The sequence below is a fragment of the Orcinus orca genome, chromosome X (assembly GCF_937001465.1).
Source record: "Orcinus orca chromosome X, mOrcOrc1.1, whole genome shotgun sequence".
NCBI classification, from domain to species: Eukaryota; Metazoa; Chordata; class Mammalia; order Artiodactyla; family Delphinidae; genus Orcinus; species Orcinus orca.
Genome location: NC_064580.1, coordinates 7,582,801 through 7,604,753, shown reverse-complemented (window position 1 = coordinate 7,604,753; position 21,953 = coordinate 7,582,801). Strand labels below are relative to the sequence as shown.

General features: G+C 46.4%; 1 protein-coding gene and 1 pseudogene across 7 annotated transcripts in view; one reads left to right on the top strand and one right to left on the bottom strand.

Moving 5' to 3' along the window:
• WWC3 (WWC family member 3) overlaps nt 1-21,953 on the bottom strand; it is a 122,371-nt gene that overhangs the window by 50,233 nt on the left and 50,185 nt on the right. For 6 of the 7 annotated variants that reach the window (XM_012531488.3, XM_033420214.2, XM_033420217.2 and 3 more), the window contains 3 exons: nt 14,847-14,923; nt 13,617-13,696; nt 652-781 (listed from right to left, as the gene is read on the bottom strand). In XM_012531488.3, coding sequence (XP_012386942.2) covers nt 652-781; nt 13,617-13,696; nt 14,847-14,923 — 287 coding nt within the window. Of the gene's footprint in view, nt 1-651; nt 782-13,616; nt 13,697-14,846; nt 14,924-19,532; nt 19,642-21,953 lie in introns of those variants that run through there. The other variant, XM_049704915.1, reaches the window with a different exon arrangement.
• LOC125963089 (V-type proton ATPase subunit G 1-like) lies at nt 8,931-10,691 on the top strand (annotated as a pseudogene).

The following is a 21,953-nucleotide window of genomic DNA, read 5'->3' as shown; positions in this document are numbered from 1 at the left end:
AACAAGATATGTTGAAGTCCTAACCCCCAGAACCTGGAATGTGTGCTTATTTGGAAGGAAGGCCTGCAGATGGAATCAAGTTAACATGAGGTCATGCTGGATTAGAGCAGGTTCTAATCCAATGATCGGTGTCCTTATAAGAAGAAAAAATTCATACACAGAGACACGGGAAACCACGTGATGACAAAGGCAGAGACTGGAGTGATACGTCTACAAGCCGAGGAACACCAAGGACTGCCAGCAGCCCCCAGGAGCTGGAAGAGGCAAGGAAGGAGCTTCCCCTGGAGCCTTCAGACAGAGCGTGGCCCTGCCGCACCTTGATATCAGACTTCTGTCCTCCAGACTCGGAGAGAATAAACTTGTGTTGTTCTAAGCCACCTGGTTTGTGGTTCTTTGTCATGGCAGCCCTAGGAAACTAATACGTATATTTTTAAATATTTATAAATATGTACACACACATATACAGAAGATATCATATATACATATATATCATACATACATGTATGTCTTTAAAATATGTGTGATTATACAATATATAATATATATAGTAAATATATATATATATTTTTTTTAATTATTAAATAAAGTTAAGAGATAAGCAGGTGGGCAGACAGACGGATGTGGGCTCTGAAGAGCACCCGGGCCTCTTACTTGCATCAGATCCCGCCTCTCCTTCTCGCCCGTACAAATGGCTTTCTTGATGGTCCTGAGCTCGCTCATTATAGCCTGAGCCTCATCCAGTTTGTAATTGGTGTGAGCACTTGACATCTTACGATCAATCCTGGTTCGAAAAGAAACATGAGTCATTCTATGCGAGATTACAACATTCTATTAAACAGTAACAACCCAAAACTTAAAAGCTTCAGAGAAAGGTGGGAAACAGTTAAAAACAATGTTTTGACAAAGAAAAACAAAGATCCCATAAGACCTTCCTTGTTCGTGGTGAACACCAGATGAGACTGCTGGTGGACGGCTCCCTTTACTCTAAGAGCATCCTCTGCAGGTGAGGACGTTCCAGGCAGGGTTCCCGTGTTCTCTACTAATGCTCAGGCAACGAGTTCACTGGCTTAAAAATTTCCTGAAATTTTAAATTTCCCTCTCTGAGAGCAGGATCATGTCTTATTCGTTTATCCCCAGCATCTGGCTTAGTGGTCAAAAATGTCTATTAAATAAACATACAAATGAAATCTGTGTACAAGAAGAATATATGGGAAACAGCAAAAAGTAGTGAACTTTCAACAGGGACACCCTGTACAAAAGTTGGAAACTCTTATGGCTCCTCTATCTTCCTTTTATTCTGGTTCTAATTTATCACTCTCTCAATCTACTACTCCCCTTCTACTCAAACATCCATTCATCCTTCCTTCATGCTTCGCATTCAAGCTAACTTCCATCCATCCTTCCTTCCAGCCAGCCCACCCCGGGGCGCACAAGGCCTGGTTCTGGGTGGTGGAAGCAGAGCGCTGGCCGATACTAGGCTTGGCTCCGGCCTACAAAGAGCAGGCAGCCTCCTGTAGCTCGTCCTTGGTCACATCTTCCATACCTAAGTCTTAAGCCTTGGAAGCCCGCGGGGCTGAAGAAGAGACTTTGGTCCAGAAACAGAATGAACTCCTTCTCTGGAAAGTCACCAGATCCACCATGACACAGATTCTAGCTCTAAACTGCTTCCCCCATGTAACCCGAAAATCCAGATGCTTAACGGCCAGCCCAAACGCCCTTGTGTTCCACTCACAAGAGCATCCTGGCATGCTGGTGAGTACAGGTGACACTCCAGCTCTACAGTGGGACCCTGGGCGAGACACTTCACCTCTTTAAACCTCAGTTTCCTCATGCCTCAGATGAGGACACTAAAACTGTCCCTCCCACTTAATGAGAAATGTAAGGAAAGGGCTTACTTAGCAGAGACCTGGCGTATAATGTCTGCACTGATTATTATTACCAGGATAATGCTCAGTCTACTTACTCATGGGAGAAAAAGTAAAAAATGCACCAACTCCGGTACTTTATTATCCTTAACAAATTCCTGGCCACAAATGTCACAACTCACAGCAAAACTCAGCACCAGAGCTGATCTGAGCTATCAGCACCACTGGAATGAGAGAACAAGCAGGAAATCATTCCCTCCCTTTGGAATAGGGCTTCAGGGCTCAACAGCACCGCTATGATTGCCATCTGCAACAAACAATATTTATGAAACCTGGTCCCGAGTCCTCTTCCTTGGAGAGCGGATACAGATGCACTGGGGGACCCCACACATTGAATGGTGACACCCCTACATCCCAGCATGACCTGGCCATGTGTTTTTCCATTTCAGCTGTTCTATGGAGAACCAGGAGTCTCTAATGCAAGGCAGGAACAAAGGCCATCCATCTCCCAGCACTGCATCTGTCTAGGAAGTGGCCCAACTTTTCTTGCAGAGAGAATCTAGACTCATTTATGTAATAATATCTCCTGATATCCATCTTCTGATAAAAGGCTTTCCAATACATCTCATTTAATGTCACAAACCACAACCCACATAGGTTGACGAAGTCTGTAGAAAAGGGTTACATCATTTCCATACAAAAAACCCAAGGCCAAAAAAGTGTGATTTCTCTGTAACAGTTAATGACCAATGCCTTTGCTAACCAGGCCTACTGGCTCCTCCAGAATGAGAAATACAGCAAATGGATCGTCACCTGACACTGACACCCACATAGAGAAATGAAACTCTACTGCACTGAACTAAATGTTTTCAATTCCTTAATCATCAGTGCTAATCAAATGGTCAGAGAGTATAGACACACAACCACTGCTAAGGCCGCGACGTAAGATGCTAACCACATCAGCTCCAGCTTCGTACTTAGGTGTTGTGAATTCCTTACAGCTTTTAGCAGCTACGGAGCCTAAGTGCAGCCATCAGTAAAGCCAGGCGCTGCGCCAGCTGCCTGTCAAGGCACCAGCATCTACAATGGGAATGGCCGCTACCTGGAGGAAAACAGGCCCCGATTCCCATCAGGGAGAGGGATCCGCAACCCTGTAATGCCTCGCATCGGCAGACACTGCAAAGCGCGTCGGAGAACGAAAGTTCAACTTTAAGGCCACGGACCCGGGCCCTGACCTCAGCTCCACCCAGGTGGCTCTGAGACCTCGAAAAGGAATGAAGATTGACCAAGAGCAGCTGTTTTCACTCTGTCCCGAGGGTGTCCTGGAGTGGTGAGCTGGAGTAAAGGGAGAACCCACACAGGGCTCGGGGACCCTCACCCCTGCTTCGGCAAGCCCGTCCCTTTGCTCCGTCTCAGACAGTCTGCTTCCACAGAAGGTGTCATTTGAGGGGAAGGAAAGGGGAAAAGATTCCACTGTTAAAAGGTGTGAAAGCTATTAGAGAAGATGATCTCAAAGTTCTAGGAATCTCTGAAACACTATTGTTTAAAAATAGTTACATATTATTGTAGAATATATAATTATGTAAAAAGTTATATTATATAAATATAACCTTATATAGCCATATTTGATACAGTACATATTATTTGACTAAATCATATAATTATATCAATAGCATATTAAAAGAGTTCAGTGTATCAAGCACCTACTACTAGGTGACAGAGTCTTGTTGCATGCTTTATGTCTGTCATCTCATTTAATCCCCTCAACAGTTTTTTTTTTTTTTTTTTTTTTTCCCCTCAACAGTTTTATGAGATGAGCACAATCTTCTCAGACTTTATAATGGAAAAATTGAGGCTCAGAGAGATTAAGTAGCCCAAGAGGACAAGCTGAGATCTGGCAGAGCCAGGGTTCAAACCTACACCTCCCAGGTGTCAAGCCCGAACTGGACCACCAGGTGCAGCGATGGCCCTTGCTACCCCTGGGTGCCCTCCTGCTCACACTGGCCAAGATAGGGCCCACCTGCTTTATCATCTAGCAAAAACTTCAAAGGACAGGCACCCTCTTCCATCGCATCTGCAAAATTCACTTATTTGGGAGTTTTCTCCCTTTTTCCAAATTCCCTCTAAAACTTCGGTCAAATTCGGAGGATATACTCAATGATTTGGTACTTTCTAAAATATCAATATATTCCATTTCGTGAAGAAAATCATAACATCTGTGACTGCCAAAGAGCTTTTTCCTTTTTTAATTTTAATTAAGAGCTCAAAACAGTGCTTATACATCTCAAATAAGATGACGGAAAGTTGACAAGGGCTCAACAAAAGACGGCATTAGTAAGAATACAAGTTATTACGCAGTGCGACGTGATGTGCATGCTTCTGTCCCCCCAGCACCCACGCGCTGGAATCCTAATGCCCAGGGTGACAGGATCAGGAGGCGGGGCCCTTGGGAGGTGATCAGGTCATGAGGGAGAAGCCCTCATGAATGGGATCAGTGCCTTTATGAAAGAGGCCCCAGGGAGCTCCCCTGCCCCTTCCGCCATGTGAGGACACGGCGAGAAGATGGCCATTCGTGAAGTGGGAAGCTGGCTCTCACCAGACACAGAACCTGACTGTGCTGGCGCCCTGATCTTGGACTTCCAGTCTCCAGAACTACGAGAAATGAATTTCTGTTGTTTATAAGCCGGCCGGTCTATGGCACTTTGTTACGCAGCCTGAATGGACTAAGACCCGGTGTAAAAAAAAAAAACCCAGGACACAGACCACACAGCCTTTACTTTTCACCCCTCAATACTTTGCAGCAGCTTCGGGAAGGTTAAGTGACTTGCTCAAGGTCACACAGCCAATAAGAGGCACAGTGAGCTTCACACTGAGGCCCCTCACACCACACTCATCCTCTTCTGTTGCCGGGCTAGCAATACATTCAGGGTCAAGGCCTCCAAACTCACATTGTGTCAAATCTGAGGGCCACCCACATAGCCAGTCAGATGTTGTCCCAAAGTAAACTGGTGCTCTTTACTGGCTGCCTTTGAAAGAAACGGTTAGAGAGAAAAGAAGGCACAGCTTCAAATGCTGACCACACACCGCTAAGAAAGCATCTTCAAGATGATTCTCATCAACCTCCCCCTCACACTGCCCTCAAGTGTCCATATTTGTTGTTCAACTTAAGATGTCAAGAGAAGGGCTTCCCTGGTGGCGCAGTGGTTAAGAATTCGCCTGCCAATGCAGGAGACACGGGTTCAAGCCCTGGTCCAGGAAGATCCCACATGCCGCCGAGCAACTAAGCCCGTGCGCCACAACTACTGAGCCTGCGCTCTAGAGCCCGCGAGCCACAACTACTGAGCCCGCACACCTACAGGCCGTGCTCCGCAACAAGAGAAGCCACTGCAATGAGAAGTCCACGCACTGCAACCAAGAGTAGCCCCTGCTCGCCGCAACTAGAGAAAGACTGCACGCAGCAACGAAGACCCAACGCAGCCAAAAATAAATATTAATTAATTAATTTAAAAAAAAAAAGATGTCAAGAGAACTGGTCTGACAAAAGTAAAACCAAATGGACTCTTAAACCCACATCTTGAAGAAAAGGGCTGCCAGGCCTCGAAAGATATTCCACATTAATACCACACATTACAAGCCCCAAGAATGAGAAGTGTTGTTACAACTCTACCTTTTACATCACCAGCCCTGGCAGGGGGCCTTGAACGACCCTCACAAAGCTTCCGGCAGCTTTCTATCAGCAGCCGGTCCTGCGTGGAACGCCAGACCCGTCTCACGACGGGAACAACGCTCTTTTTGTTTCCGCCCCCATTTCTGTATGTTTTACTGTTATCTGAGGAGCGCTGGCCTTTTAGCATGGGCTGTAGCTTCTGTGCTACGGTAATGGGATACTGCTGGTCTAAGCCTGCGCTACCTGTGAACAATCCCGTTCTCTTCTGAAACCACTAAATCCCCTCGGACAGAAAATGCTAATTCCGAGGTCTAATGCTGCCTCGTTGTGGTATCAAATGGTCCGCAGAGTGCAGTCACTCTCTCTTATTGCAGGAGACACACGGGCTTAACTTCATCACAGCCTCCCAAAGTGGAAGAATGTCATCAAGCAATTAAAAGGCTCAAAGCAAAGAGGCTGACCCAGGGGCTAAGAACACACCTCACGGAAAGTGGGTACTGGCGCATTTAACGAGCACCCCTTTCTGTGATCTGAACAGCAGTGATAGAAATAGGATTTCTTAAAACACAATATAACACAGTAAGAAGCAGAGAAGGAAACGCAAGAGGGCAGTTAATAAGAAGGCACCTGGGCCGATGCAGTGACCTCCCCGATGCTCGCAGCCCAGGCCCTGGCCCAGGGGGTCCCGGTGTCCCAGGAGCAGTGCCGCACGGCCCCCGGGCTGGTCCCCTCACCCCACCAAGCCCTGCCCTGCACCCGGAGCTGGCTGCATCCCGAGGACCGAGTATGGAACCAGGCCAAGTCCGCATCCTCGCACAGCGTGACACTAGGCGAGGACACAGATGACAAGAAAGAAACCACCGGGTCAGGCAGCAACTGGTGGTTCAAGGAAAACGAAGCCAGGTATGGGGATAGAGGGTGGGAAGAGGGCTGCTTTTTAGATACAGGGGTGAGCAGGGACCTTGGCGAGATGTCATTTGTCCAGAGAACTATGGAAGGGAGGGGACAGGCACGAGAGACTTGGGGAGAGAGTTCCAGGCACAAGGAGCTGCGAGTTGCACTGCGGGCTGACGCAGGTGAGTGAGGGGGAGACTGGGGGAACGAGGTGAGGATAGGGGCCAACTCATCTGCAGTCTGGATCATATTCTAAGTGAGAGAGCCACCAGGGGCCACGCAGCAGAGACACTTTACAAGAACCCCATGGCTGGTGTGAGGACGAGCAGCCACCACGTCAGCACTTGGGGACGTTACAGGTGGCACGGCGGGAAAAAGCTCCGGTGGCACAGAAGCGTGGGAAACTCAGGGAGAAGTGATGTTAAACGAGCTTCCCGGTTGCAGGACACCTCACAGTCGAACAGGAGGAACATTCCAGATGCCCAGGAGGTCTAGCGTCACTAAAGAGGGAGCTCTCCCCCACCCATTGGCACATCCAGCACGTTCTTGGGCATCACCCATTTGGGAAGCTGTGGACATCCTCATTCTAGCTCCTCCCCCCTTGCCCCCGGGTGCTAGCCATGAGTTACATGAAGACAATTTTTCAAAACAAGCTTCAGAAACTTTGGGGCAGCGATACCCAGTAGCTCTCTCACTGGAAAAGTTTGATTTTTCTGAAGACTTTCATGACTTGTAAACGTTGCTCCTGTTTTCTGAAGACGTTTATAAAGGGCTTCAAGAGAAATGCAAATTACAACGACACTGAGACACTATCTCTCACCGATAAGACTGGTAGAAATGCAAAAGCGTGAGTGACAACACACTGTGCTGGCCACGTGGTTGGAACAGGAAGACGCATCTACTAGTGGTGGGAATGCAAAATGGCGCCACCCTCCCGAGGAGAATACGGCCAATGCCTTTACCCCGTGACCCAGCAAACCCACCTTCGGGAACTTATTCTGAAACCTCGTGTCTACACGTGCACAGCATTACCTGAAAAGCTGATGGGAAACATTACAAATGGATGTATCAGGCTGACAATGCCAGACCCCACTAATAATCTTCACACCACACAAAAAAAGAGACAACCAGAGAGTGTGCACCTCCTGACCAAAAGGAAAAGAAAATGAAACTGAACTTGAGTCAGATCAAGCCTCTCGGATTAATGACACCCGTTTACGTAAATAGCAGGGGACAGTGGAGCGTGTTAAGTGACGCCGTGCACGTTCAAGCAGCAAAATCCAGTATCAGGGCAATTCTTTGGGACAAGCAAAGTAGCTTCTTCAACAAATAAGATGTCAGCAGGAAGAAAGGAAGGAAAAAAGAAAAAAGGAGAGGAGGGTAGAGATTAAGAGACACACTAATCAAACGTACGGTGTGGACCTTGTCGGAACCCGGACCCAAACAAACCAGGGAGATGGGAACACTTGCTGGAGAAAGGACAACATTAAGAGATTGCTACTAAGTGGCACAGGTATTATAGTTATGTTTTCAAAAGGAGTCCGTTACTTTAGGAGAGACATTTATGGATGAAATATGACTCTGGGATTTGCTTCAATAATGCGGTAAGAGCTTGGGCGATGAGGCTGTGTGACAGACAAAACAAGACTGGCCATTGTGTGGTTAGTTGTTGAAGCAGGGTGAGGGGTACAGAAAGGTTCCCTTACACCATTCTCTCTACTTTTGTGTATATTTGACATTTTCCATCATTAAAAGTTTATATACACTATATACACACACACACGTTCTATCATTAACCCAGAGAATGTGTTCACGGCCAGCTCCCATCTACAAAAATTAACATACATAGACTTAAAAGAAAATACAAAAGGTTCTTTTTTCCTCACTTGGACCCAAGCATAATGATGGATTTCCTTGCTAGCCAGTCGAGTTTAAAATGTTATAAGTAGCCAAACTCTCGGTGAGGTGCTCTGGAAAAAAATACAAGGGCTATTCTGGGAAGCAAGAACAGCAGAAAATTTTCTGGAGGAAAATCTAGGGTCTCTGCCTTAAATTGATGTTGGAAATAATATCTGAGAAGCCCATTTACATGTAACAGCTCACGTATTATCTGTGCTCAGACTTAGGATTTCACAGTAGGGGTGGGGTAATCACATTATCGATGCTTACCAGAGGTTTTCCAAATTTCTCAATAGATAATACCTGTCTGCATGATTTGATCCAAACACAAGAGCCAATCTGCAATACCAGATAAATAAAGAGGCTGTTTTCATCTCACACATGGCCTGTGTAACTCAGAGGAAGGTATCAGTCTACTTTTCACTGGCAAAGCGTTTTAAGCACGGCACAAGCACCCTTGTTTCCTCTCCTTCCCGTGAGCTCATGTCACAGCATAGAGTGACCGACCATTTGCAGTGACAACACAGCAACCAACTAGAAGCTGCCTCGAGAGGCAGCTCCATCTGGAAAGCTGGGCTGGGTCCCCCAGGACCAAGGCCAGGTCCAGAACTTTCCCTCAGGCCACCCCTCAGCCTCCACTGGGGAGGGTGGGTATCCAGCAGTGAGGACTGTCCCCTTGGCAGGGGGCATGTTTCCCATCGCTAAGGATTCTTGCTAAGGAAAGCAGAAAGAAGATCAAACAGCACTGGCCCTTCTCTCTGCAAGTGCACAACTCATACTCCGCTCCGGCTGCAGGTGTAAAGTTATAACTCTTCCCAGGCCAGCTTCTGCTTCCCGTCCAATAAACCCGGAGCAACTGAGGCCGTCTTTTCCTAGTCTTAAAATTACCTTGACTACAAGAGATGAATTTACTTCCTAGCAATGCTAAGGGGAAGGGGTTTTCTCTGTCACCTGAGCCCTGACATCTTTTATTTCTGAGAGTGTTCAGTCTTAAGCTGACATTGCAATATAACCATTGTCTTCACATAAAGAAATGGAGGTGGCCAGAGTGATGGAGGCCAAGCAGAGGAAAAGGCGCTGGGCCCAGCAATCCTGCTACAGAAGCCAGGGCCAGTGGGGAAAGGTGCCGGCCGGGGCTCCCCTCTGAGGCTCGGGGATCCCATGTGACCTCAGTGTTCCTGAACCACCCTGAAACTCGATCACCTGCACCAGAGCTTCAGCAAGTGAGAGCTAAATTAACTGCATGAGGCCCAGCATGAAAAGTCACTATTATCTAGAGACGCTGGGAAGTCTTGATTCGCCCTGGTGAAGAGAGAAAGCTACAGTGTGGCCAAATGACAGAAGGAAATCAACCTCCAATTCAACTGGACAGTCCAAGCAACTTGTGAAGACCTGCCAAATTAAATGATTTGCTTCTGCTTTTTTCTGATCCAGCCCTTTAGCAGAAGTGACACAGGAAGGCACGGCCACGGTGCACAGAGTAGCACCCAGCAGGCATGGGAGCATCTGGAGGCAGGCAGGGCTGCATGGCGTAAAATCACAGAACAGGTATTGCTGCGCCGGGAAGCACCACGGCAGATGGACAAAATGAGTAACAAAACCAGTAGCCGATATTGAAAATGCAGCTTGATTTGTTTAAGCAAAACTTTTTTAAAAAGCTGTACTGCTTGGGCGGCTGGGTCAACTGACCCGAGGGGACGGTCGAGCCGATTTAGGCCGCTCTCTGCTGCCTTGGAATCGCCGCCACCATGGCCAGTCGGTCGCAGGGCACCCAGCAGCTGCTCCAGGCCGAGAAGCGGGCCGCCAAGGAGGTGGCCGAGGACCACGAGAAAAGAACTGGAGGCTGAAGCAGGCCAAAGCAGCAGCCCAGGCTGGAATTGAACAGTACCGCCTGCAGAGGGAGAAGGAGTTCAAGGCCAAGGAGGCCGCGCCTCTGGGATCCCATGGCAGTTGCAGCGCTGAAGTGGAGGACCTCCAGGAGAAGATGACCATCCTCCAGACCTACTTCCGGCAGAACAGGGATGAACTCCTGGATAACCTCTTGGCCTTTGACTGCGACATCCAGCCAGAAATCCATAAAAACTACCACAAAAACAGATAAAGGAAGAAAAAAACCACCTGTTGTTGCATGGATTGGCATTTTCGATCCCTTCATGGAATATGAAGCTTTAGCAAGGCTTGAGTCATAGTCTTGCGAAAAGTCATTAAATTATTTCTGTATGTTATATAGTAGGTCCCCTCACTTTCTGCAGAACAGCAAATCTAGCTTCTTTGTACAAACTTAGGGCTTATCCAAAGATTTTTATCTTTTTAAAATTTATTTATTTATTTTTGTCTGTGTTCAGTCTTCATTGCTGTGTGCAGGCTTTCTCTAGTTGTCGTGAGCGGGGACTACTCTTCATTGCGGTGCGCAGGCTTCTCATTGCGGTGGCTTCTCTTGCTGCGGAGCACAGGCTCTAGGCACGCAGGCTTCAGTAGTTGCGGCGCACGGGCTTCAGTAGTTGTGGCTCGCGGGCTCTAGAGCGCAGGCTCAGTAGCTGTGGCACGTGGGTTTAGTTGCTCCGCGGCATGTGGGATCTTCCCAGACCAGGGTTCGAACTCGTGTCCCCTGCACTGGCAGGTGGATTCTTAACCAGTGTGCCACCAGGGAAGTCCCAAGATTTTATCTTTTTACCTCATATTTCTTGGAAATTTAATGGGTATACACTGTCTTTTTTCCTATGCCTTTTCGCTCAAGCAGCATATATATCAATACTGACTTTTTCTTTCTTAGATGTAGTTAAAAAAAAATTTCTTAAGAGAGAAAGAGATGATTTTTTTTTCCCTAAATCTTTCTTGAAGGTCAGGGGCTTTATCTATGAAAAAGTAGTAAATAGTTATTTGTAATCTATGTGATGCAGCAGCCAGCCTTAAAATAGTCCTTTCCGGCTAAGAGTTAGAATAATGGATACTAGTATCATTGTTTGGGCTGCTTTTAGTTTCCCTTAATCAAAATTACTAGATGACAGTCCTACCATATAGCACAGGGAACTATATTCAATATCCTGTGATAAACCATAATGGAAAAGAATATGAAAAAGAATGTACATATGTGTATAACTGAGTCACTTTGCTGCACAGCAGTCATTAACACAACACTGTAAATCAATTTCAATAAAAAATAAATTTAAAAAATTACTAGATGATGGAATTCAAGAACTTGCTACATGTTACTACTTGGTGTACTGAAAATCATTTAAAAGTAAAGACTCTCTGGCATGCAAAAAAAAAAAAAAGAAATAAAAAGCTGTACTGACTAGGGATAATTAAAGGAACTCCCATTGTAGATCCAAATCACCAGAGAATGTGCACACACACACACACACACACACACACACACACACACACACACAGCTACAGGTAGTGGTAGAGAAAGCAAAAAGCTGACTGTAAGGTTAAAAGCCTGCAGCTCATGCTAAGCACGTGGATAGCTTACCAAACCCTGCCACATGGGGGACCTGCAGGGGGCATGGCAGTGTCTCAGGGCCAGAAAAGCCAAGCCCCTCCAGGCAAGACCCAGCTCACCTTTCTATTGTGTCTCCCTTGGTGTCTATAATATGTCCTTAATAAAAAGCGGACAAACGAATCATCAACCAAACTAATCCTGGGTGATTAACAAAGTGAATGTCAACCTCATGTTAAACAACAGGGTTTGACGTGCCCGTTAATTACCCTTTATGTGAGGTGGGATCATTATCTTTGTCAAACACATTCTGTGTAACCTCCCTATAAAGAGTAATACTGCAATCACATTTGACACACTGTCATTGTGTCTACACACAGGATGCAAGAGAGTGGCACGCTGCCCACATTTACCAAGAAATCGTAGCCACGTGGATTCCTGCCATTTGCTGAAGGCTGACTATGTAGCAGGCACTGGTGCTGCACTTGGACAATTTAGCCCAATGATCACTGCTATGGACTGAATGTTCATGCCCCCCAAACTTCATATGGTTAGCCCTAACCCCCAATAGGATGGTATTTGGAAATGGGGCCTTTGGGGGTGATTAGATTTAGATGAGGTCATGAAGGTGGGGCCCCATGAAGGGATTAGTGTCCTTAAAGAAACAGAAGAGACACCAGAGACCAGAGCCCCCCACCCAAAAACAGCCATGTCAAGACACAGCAAAAAGGCAGTCATCTGATAAGGAATTTGCCAGCGCCGTGACCTTAGACTTCCAGCCTCCAGAACTGTGAGAAGTAAATGTCTGCTCTTTAAGTCATTCAGTCTACAGTATTTTGTCAGAGCAACTGAGCTACGACAGTCCCCATTGACACATGAGAAGAGTCAACACAGAAGGTATGAAGCACAAGCCCAAGTTCAGCAAGTGAAACCAGGCTCTGAATCAAAAGGGAATATACTTTGGACCAACAAGCATACAATGCCCTTTCTTAGGAAAATTAATTCTTTCAGACCACCAATATCACCATTTATAAAATAACTCCTGTTCATTGAATTTGCTCACTTCATATAACTCACAAATGATAAGAACTTCATCCCCAAACTCTTAGTAGGGATAAAGTTCTAATTGTAAAGATGTCAATTTTATAGGAGGAAGACCTATAGATCAGGCTGCCCAACTGAAAGTACTGTGAGGATGGAAATGTTACCTGTGCTGCCCAATGCAGTGGCCACTAGCCCAGTGGTCCTCAACTTGGGACAAACATGCCCTCCAGGAAACACTTGGCAATATCTGGAGACATTTTTGGCTGTCACAACTGGGTAAGAGGGTGCTACTGGCATCTAGGGGGTCAAGGCCAGGGGTGCTGCTAAACATCCTCTGGTGCATAGGACAGCTCCACCACAAACAGTTATCTGGTCCAAAATGTCATGAGCACTGAGGTGGAGAAAACCTGCACTAGTCACATGTGACTGAGCATTTCAGATGTGGCTACTGAGGTTGGGAACTAAAATTTTAATTTTATTTAACTTCAATTAATTTAAACTTTAGAATTAAAAACTTTAAGAGATTAAAACTAACAAAACAGGAATTCAAATGTAAATAGCCATGTGTGTTTCAGACAGCACAGCTATCAAGAATGTGCGTAAATATAAAATAAAGGTCTTATTTCCCAAGGAAACAAGAACAAACTATCTTCAGGGAAAAGAGAGATCTGATCCTTAGGATTGGCAAATAATAAGCATAAATAAAAGCATAAAAGTGAACACCCATGAAGCTTTAGGACACATGTCCCGGCACCAAACAGGAAATCGCAGGGAAACTCTCCCTCTGTCACTGCAGGCCACTCACTCTTGCAGGGTCTCCACCCCCTTTTCTTTGTACTGCAGTTCTTGCTTCATCTGGGTCAGCTCTCGTTTTAATCTGGAAAGCTAAAGACAAATTACATTTTTTTTTCCACAAAAAGAAGCTGTGAAAAATGATTTCTACAGTTGTTAGCATTGTCATCTAAGTTTCTGACTACCTTGCAATTCACAGGGTCACCCATTCTCTCCATGGCCTTCCATCCCTGGCATATCAAACAGCCCTGGCATATCAAACAGCCCTGGCAGAGGGGCCGGCTCGCTTAGACACAAAAGGCCCGGGTCACGAACAGCTTTCTACTACGTGGAGCCCTGGAACCAGCAATGATTTTCTTTTTCAAGGTATTGATTTACACATTGCAATGAGCAAACTTTGTCATACTTTTTTCATCCCCTCTTCTGCTTACTACCCACAGATCCCACCTAGGAAACCCTGTTGCTCAAAGCATGGCTTCCCACTACCTGGAAGTCAGTCGCCTGCAGTGCTTATTTAAAGAGATGATAGGACCCACTCCAGGCCTTGTTAAAACTCGGTGGGGGCGAGGCAGGGGGTGTCTGGAGCTCACACTTTGAACTGATGCTCCAGGTGTTTTTCGTTGGTGTACTAGAATGTGAGAACCACGGCACTAAAAGAGACACTCTGGTTTAGGGACTGAGACACCAGGACAGGAGGCTTGGCCTCTAAGATGTCTCCCGTCCCCGCTTCCAGACACCCAAGACAAGGGGCTGAAGGGATGGAACACGGTGGCACACCAAGAACCCGGCACCACTGGCAGGGAGCACCGGTACCTTCTGGTCAAACGCCATCGTAGGCAAGATTTCTCTGGGAATACAGCCACCAGGGAAGAACAGCAGATGCTAAAGCTGCTGAGGGACAGGCCTGGCAGCCCACTAATACAGGGAGGCAGCCCTCTGAGGTTGGGCCCCAATGTCACCAAATCTTTCCAAACAGGGGGTGAATCTAGCCCCATGAAACACACTGAGGGATACAGGTGATTTTTTGTTAGATGGGCTGAGGCTTTAAAATGAAACTTTTCCCTTCCTATCGGAAAAAAAAAGTGGAAAGTAAAACCAAATGTGGTAATAATTCATGAAATGGAAAATCTTACTAAAATATGGGTGTTATACACACTGGCCACCATAAAATGAACCATGATAAGTGATGTTACATAAAAAGACATACGGGGCTTCTAGTTGTGAAAATATTCGTTTTACTCACCCTATCCCGACGACTTGCTATTTCTGCTTTAATTTGGTATGGGTCGTACTTTGTATTTGTTGAATATCCAAAGAAGGCTAAACAGAAAGAAAATATTTTATTTTATAATGGATCCTTTAAAGTAAATAAATACACATAGATAGGAACTTCTGATTCACCATATTAAGTAGTTAATTCTCAGTCTCAGACTTCCAAGTTGGCGCTGGCTCCTGAAGAATTAACATCTTTCAACCTTGAATCTTGATGTTTGATTTTTGCATGAGGCCCTTCTACGTGATTCCACATAATAAAATATATGGCTATAGGTAAATCAAAACTCTGTTTACTTCAACTGCAAAACTACTAGGGTTAAAAACCATATATACACGGGGGGAGGGGTACAGTTATGGTATAGAAAACTATTCTAACTATGTAAACAGTACATACAGTATGAACCCATTTTTACTTCCTTTTAAAATGCATGCACCCATGGAAGTCACTGGAAGAAAAGAACCCAAAAGTTGACTGCTATTCTCAATGGTTTCATTGCAAAAGATTTTGTATTCACTCTCTTCACATCTATAGTCTCCACATGAACGATTTTTGACATAAGAAAGAAAAAAAAAACCCAAAGATTTGTAAAATGAAAAAGACAACTTTCTAGTCACGTATCAGTATCTGGCAGGCTTGAGGAAAAGCTATTCTTCCATGTTTTTGGTTCCGCGAAAGCTGTTATTCTAAGCAGCTTGTTTTTGAGGGATGTTTAGCTAAATCACATTGCATAGATAAATGCTTTCTTCAGCGGTGCAGCACACATGACTTAAAGCCTTTTAACAGACACAGCATCGTGACTGCAGACGGCTACTACCTGGGGGTGAATGGGGCGCGCTCAGCCGCCCAGCTGTGTGCTAAGCACAGGCAGCCAAGCCCTCTCTGCTGTCTCAGCAACTGGAGCAGCTTGCAGCTGTTCCTTTCTCTTTTTTTTCTTTCTTTTTCTTTCTTTTTTTAAATTAATTTTTATTGGAGTATAGTTGCTTTACAATGTTGTGTTAGTTTCTACTGTACAGCAAAACGAATCAGCTATACATATACATATATCCACGTTTTTTTGGATTTCCTTCCCATTTCCGCCATTTCTAATTTCTATCACCCCATCCACCTCTCTGCATCCCTTTTTCTTGATGCTTCTGTCTCCTTTCTCTTAGGCCTTGGAGCTGCAGTGACTTGGTTCCTGTCCCTTCCTGAGTTGTGGAGGCTCCTCTTTCTTCATCTGAGAGTCACCCCACACTGGTGTAATCTGCCTCCGGGTCATTTTCATTAGTTTCACCTGCTCAGAAGACCCATCAGCAGGGCCAGCATCCATTCTTTTACTCCTTTGATCTGGGTACCAAAGGCTGTCATTCAGGTAACTTACATGTCAACATCTAGAAACTAGTTTATAATCATCTCCTGATTTCATATTGGAGAAGCTGACTCAAAGCCATCAAGTGGGGCTTCCCTGGTGCCGCAGTGGTTAAGAATCCGCCTGCCAAGGCAGGGGACACGAGTTCGAGCCCTGGTCCGGGAAGATCCCACATGCTTCAGAGCAACTAAGCCCTTTCACCACAACTACTGAAGCCCGCGCGCCTAGAGCCTGTGCTCCGCAGCAAGAGAAGCCACCGCAATGAGAAGCCCGCACACCGCAATGAAGAGTAGTCCCTGCTCGCCGCAACTAGAGAAAGCCCGCGTGCAGCAACGAAGACTCAACGCAGCCAAAAATAAATAAATAAATTTATTTTAGAAAGCCATCAAGTGGTTTAAACAGCAAGAGTATTTAATATCCTCAAATAGAACCACATCAGCAAACAGAACCACATCCTAACTTAATTTGAGCTGTTCAGATATCTCCTGTTTTTTAAAAAATACAGTTCTATGGAAAATCTACTATTCTAAGCCCCAGTCAGAATTTCAAATTACTAGAATCTACTGGAAATAAATATCTGGAGGAGCTGTTTGCCAAATTTATCTCAAATGTTCTTATATTTAGAATTCTAATCTCTCAAAAACACAGAGTAAAATGTTTCTTAAATAGAATTCTTTCTAAGACGAAGAATGTTTATTTCCAAATCCTAGAACCTCCATCTTGCCTGACTCTTTGGTCTCATTTAAGACCAGTAATGAAAGCAACACCTCAGACAATGCCCTTAAGAGGCAGAAGTTATTTCTATAAAATCTCCACATTAAACTCCTGGGACTTAAGGTTCCCAAGCCTGAGCTTAAGGGGCTTCCACTGGGGCCCAGACAACATGCAAATAAACCTACGGCTTGCTGACTCCTTCCACGTGGGGCCACTTGTCACCTTGCAGCTGAGGAAGACAATGCCAACAGTTACCACCTGGGATCTTTCCCATTCCGGGTAGAAAGTAACCCCACCACCAAAGTCCAGGGAAGTTAACCGCAACGTTAAACATCAGTAACAATGATCTGAAATCGTTGCCAAAACTCTTTCTGTCTGTGCAGTTTCATAGGGAAAATTAGCAAAGAGCCTTGAAGCGCACGCTGGAGGTGTAGTGGGTACAGATGGACAGATACATGGCAACCTGCCCCCGGTTCTCCTGCATAACTAACAGAGCCCTGAGGCACTTGGGCATCCGCCTCTCCCCCAGGACACTCAGCCTGGACCAGTCCTGGAGGGGGGTCCTGATAAACCACGACATCACTGAGCTGCCCAGTCCACCGATGGGGAGGCCCACCACCCCCTGGAGGACGCTGCTAAGTGACAATGACAGCCTTATTGTCCAGGCCGAGGGGAGTTAGTCTTTTCTGCTACTTACAGCTGAAAACATCCTAAATGGTAAAAGGTTTTACTTATTGATACCACTCATGTTCCCTTTGCCATGGTCTCTAAAGCTATAAAATTCCAGGACTGGAATGAGGTAAAAGGCAACTCAAGTACCTAAGACAGTGAGTACGTTTTATCTTCAAATGCTAAGGAGAGTGATAAACACTGGCAGATCTTCTAATGATATAATTCAGTTTATAAAGACAGATTCTCAGTTCCTGATGTCTGCCAGTAAGTCTAATGGAACCCATTTGTGGAGTCCAAGGAAAAAGCTCAAGACTCTGGACCGCATTATTTTTTTATTTTTTTGCGGTACGCGGGCCTCTCACTGCTGTGGCCTCTCCTGTTGTGGAGCGCAGGCTCCGGACGCGCAGGCTCAGCGCCCATGGCTCACGGGCCCAGCCGCTCCGCGGCACGTGGGATCTTCCCAGACCGGGGCACGAACCCGTGTCCCCTGCATCGGCAGGCGGACTCTCAACCACTGTGCCACCAGGGAAGCCCTGGACCTCATTTTTAATGGCACATACACCACAACACTTAGAAAAAGAAACATCTTCCTCTGTTAAGACACATCTCCAATCTCAAGGTTTAGGATAAATAGGAGACTTTCACCTCTGAAGCTTTCTTCTCACTTGAAGAGTTTGAGTGGGCAGAGCTATTAAACAGCTTAAGGAGGCCGCTCAGGCATAGAGCATTGCTTTGGATGATATAATAGGAAGGTTATAGTTTAACTGGACCTCACCAATGTAAATTACTATACCTTGCTATTATAGGGTAGCTGTCGCATTTATTTCATCTATCCTCATAAAATCTTTGTGAGAGATGGCGATTACGTTTCCCCACTTTAGAAATGAAGGCTGAGTGTGTAGTGACTTGACCTACATTCTGCCATCAGTCAAAGAGGGACTTCTGTCTAGAACCTGGGCTCCTGTGGCTCACATTAGCTTTTCCAAATTAAAAAGAAATGGCCCTCTGGCTCCCCGGTGCGCAACAGGAGAACTCAATCTGTGTTATTTAGCACTCAAAATGCTGCAGACCCCAGTAATTACTTTGGATTTCGATTTTATGGGTTATTAAAAGGGGGAAATGTGTCCATGTCTGCCTCTGTGTCCATCTCCTCTTACACACAGGGCTCCTCTGGACCGTGAGAACCCAAGATCGCCCTAGGCGGATGACATGCTTTAAAAGAGGGTAGTCCTTCTCCAAAGACCTCCTCTGGGCAGGCGGACGGCTCCTTAGGACCAGGTGTACGCCTTCCAGGCATCAGTGCTGCAGCGAGCTGCTGGAGGGAGCCCAGTAGGACTCCGGCACAGAGGACGGCAAGCCTGGACAGTTTCTGTGCTGACAGGTACTAATTACCAGAGCCGACCAAGGCATGCCTGTAAACAACCGAGGCCAACTAAAGAGGGCATGACCTCTTTTTTAAAGGCACCAGAAGCAAAGGAACAAAAAAATCAAACTAGCCCGCTGAGAGGTAACCTACAGAAGTAACACAAGGGCCCACCAAATCCAAACCAAGAAGTCCCTCTCTAGGGCAGACGAGGAGATCTGGTAAACATGTGTGCTCTGCGACAACCTTCGAGATTGCGTCCTGCCAACTAATACCTGGGAAGATGCTGCGTGAGCCATTTTTTTCCTGCCTGCTCCAACAGGCCTGCGTGCAGGAAAACGAAGGGCTGAATGGATGGACTGTGGCCCTTATCCTCAGCTAGGCAGGAGATGAGAAACCTTTACCAGGGAAACAAGGGAAGACAGTCTTTGTGGGATGGGCCTGGAGCCTCAGAAAGAATGCGGGGCCGGACAGAGGACTGATAAGGTCAAGCTTCCCCACCGCCCGAGCCAGCCCCCCCGAGCCAGGAATGCAGGGCGGGTCAGCGCTTTCTCACCGGAGATAAGGCTGACTCTTTCCCAGGCACCCGAAGAGACTTTGGCTGTAGGCTTCTGGGAGCTCCCAGGAGCCAGGGTAACAAACAAAGTCATACTCCTGCTGCTGGAAGAAAGGATCACAATCAGTAGATCTCAACTCTGGGAATCCCCTGGGGAGCTTTAAAAAAAAAGTGTCTGGCCCCAGCCAAGGGCAATTAAACCCAAATCTCTAGGGGTGGCACTGGGGCCCAGACAGAAGAGTTTTTAAAAGCCCTTCGGGAGATTCCTCCAGTGCAGCCAGGGTTGAGAACCACTGGTGCAGATTCTTCTGCAAAGGGCCAAATAGTAAATATTTCTGGCTCTGTAGGCCATACACTCTCTGTCACAGTTCCTCGACTCTGCCACTGTAGCTGCTACAGACCATGGGTAAGTGAATGGACCTTGCTAGGTCCCAATAAAAGTTTATTTACAAAACACCCAGAGTGGACAGGATTCAGCCTGCGGGCCAAAATTCGCTGACCTGTGGTTCAGACTATAATTTACCCCAAGCAAGAATTCCTTCTAAAAGGTCCTGCAACTGGTCATATACTTCATCTGAACGCATCTGGAGGCCAGAGTTTCTCAGGAACAATGAAAAAAAAGTTTCTGAAATAACGAATGTATTCAGTGTTTAAAAAGAAGGCAAACAGAAGAAAATATTGCAGCGAAGAAAGTAGGAGAAAACTCTACAAAATGGAGCTGCAGAGAAAGTACTGGGTGCGTCTTAGAGACTGAGTCCTTTGTAGTGAAGAGTTCCATGCCAGGGTTCTACAGAGCATTGGACAGGACTGGGCCCAAGGCAGCTAGCTCATAAGCGAACAGAACTAAAGCAGAGTTGGGGTCTTAGTCTCATGGGGATGTGTGCTCAAATCCAGCAAAGCATGACTTTGTTTTGGTCAGAGACAAAAAAGTTAAGGCTTGGATATTCTCAGGCACCAGATGGCCCAACACTGACACAAAATCTTTCCTCTCCAATGAACAGAGTTTTATTCTGACGACTTCCATAACTCAGGGGGAAATCTGTGAAAGGTGTGGAACAGAGCACTTCCCCTCCCCTTGCCCTCCCCCATGACCTTCTGCTCCAATACTGGAAATGACTTTCTAGTGAATTCCGCTGTTTACAATTATTGCCTCATTTTCCCCTACAATCAGCCATTCAGGATAAATCGTGTCCCCAACACCAGGCGCTAAGGAAATATCTGTTGAAAACTAAATGACTAGTTTAGTGGGCCACAAGAAAATCAAGAAGCAGAAGGCGTTCTGCCTTCCACGTGCCCCTTCAAGTGTTGTGAAATTGCCGGACTTGTCAATTTATAATGGGTCCTTATTTCCAGGTAACTTGAACAATGGGAGGGCAGCCTGTTCCAAAGCCACGATCAGTTCTTCTGAGCTGACTCTTCCATGTCTCGGAAATACTACACAGCACTGAAGGCTACCTACACAAAAAGATCTGGGTTCAAATCCAAGGTCTACCGTTTACTAGGGATGTAACCTTCAAGAAGTAACTTAGCCTACCCAATATTGTTTCTGTGTGTACACCGAAAATAACATTACCATGTTACAGTGCTTCACGATGTTGCAATCACAACAATGCAGGAAAACACTAGCCCATTAGATGTTGCTTCCTTTCACTTGGAGTCACTGTCAATGAAGGAAGTAATGAGAAATAAGTCCAAATCTCCCTCTGTTGTTCCCAGTACCCGAGCAAGGAGCCCTGCTTTAGATGACTAACAAGGTGAGCGACCTGGGTTGTGCCAGACCCAGGTGGCCAACTGGAGCCCAGGTGTGCCATGGATCCTGCCACCAGCAGCTCCTGATGTGGGCCCGGACCTCTGTAGGAGACATCTGTTAGAGCACAAGCCACCAGGATCATTGTCTTGAACTTTAGCCTGTGGCCAGAAATAGTTCATTTGAGTCATAGCTAACAGAATTATCCTCAATGAAGTTCAGGTTAAATGGCAAATTGAAAGAGCCTGATCGGGCTTCCCTGGTGGCGCAGTGGTTGAGAGTCCTCCTGCCGATGCAGGGGACACGGGTTCGTGCCCCGGTCCGGGAAGATCCCACATGCCGCGGAGCGGCTGGGCCCGTGAGCCATGGCCGCTGAGCCTGCGCGTCCGGAGCCTGTGCTCCACAACGGGAGAGGCCGCAACAGTGAGAGGCCCGCATACCGCAAAAAAAAAAAAAAGAAAGAGCTTGATCAAAAACTGCAGGGATAGCAGCAACTTGATAAAATGCTTGAATTAGTTCCTAGCTTCCATTCGTAGTCTTTTTCCCTGAGGAGACAGGCTCCAGCAAGAGCCACTGGCATCTCCAGCCCTTCATGAAAATGGCCTAAGCTGGCCTCCAATGCCACCTGCACGAGTAGAAGCAGAGATCGTGTCTACGCAGGGACCTCTCATGGG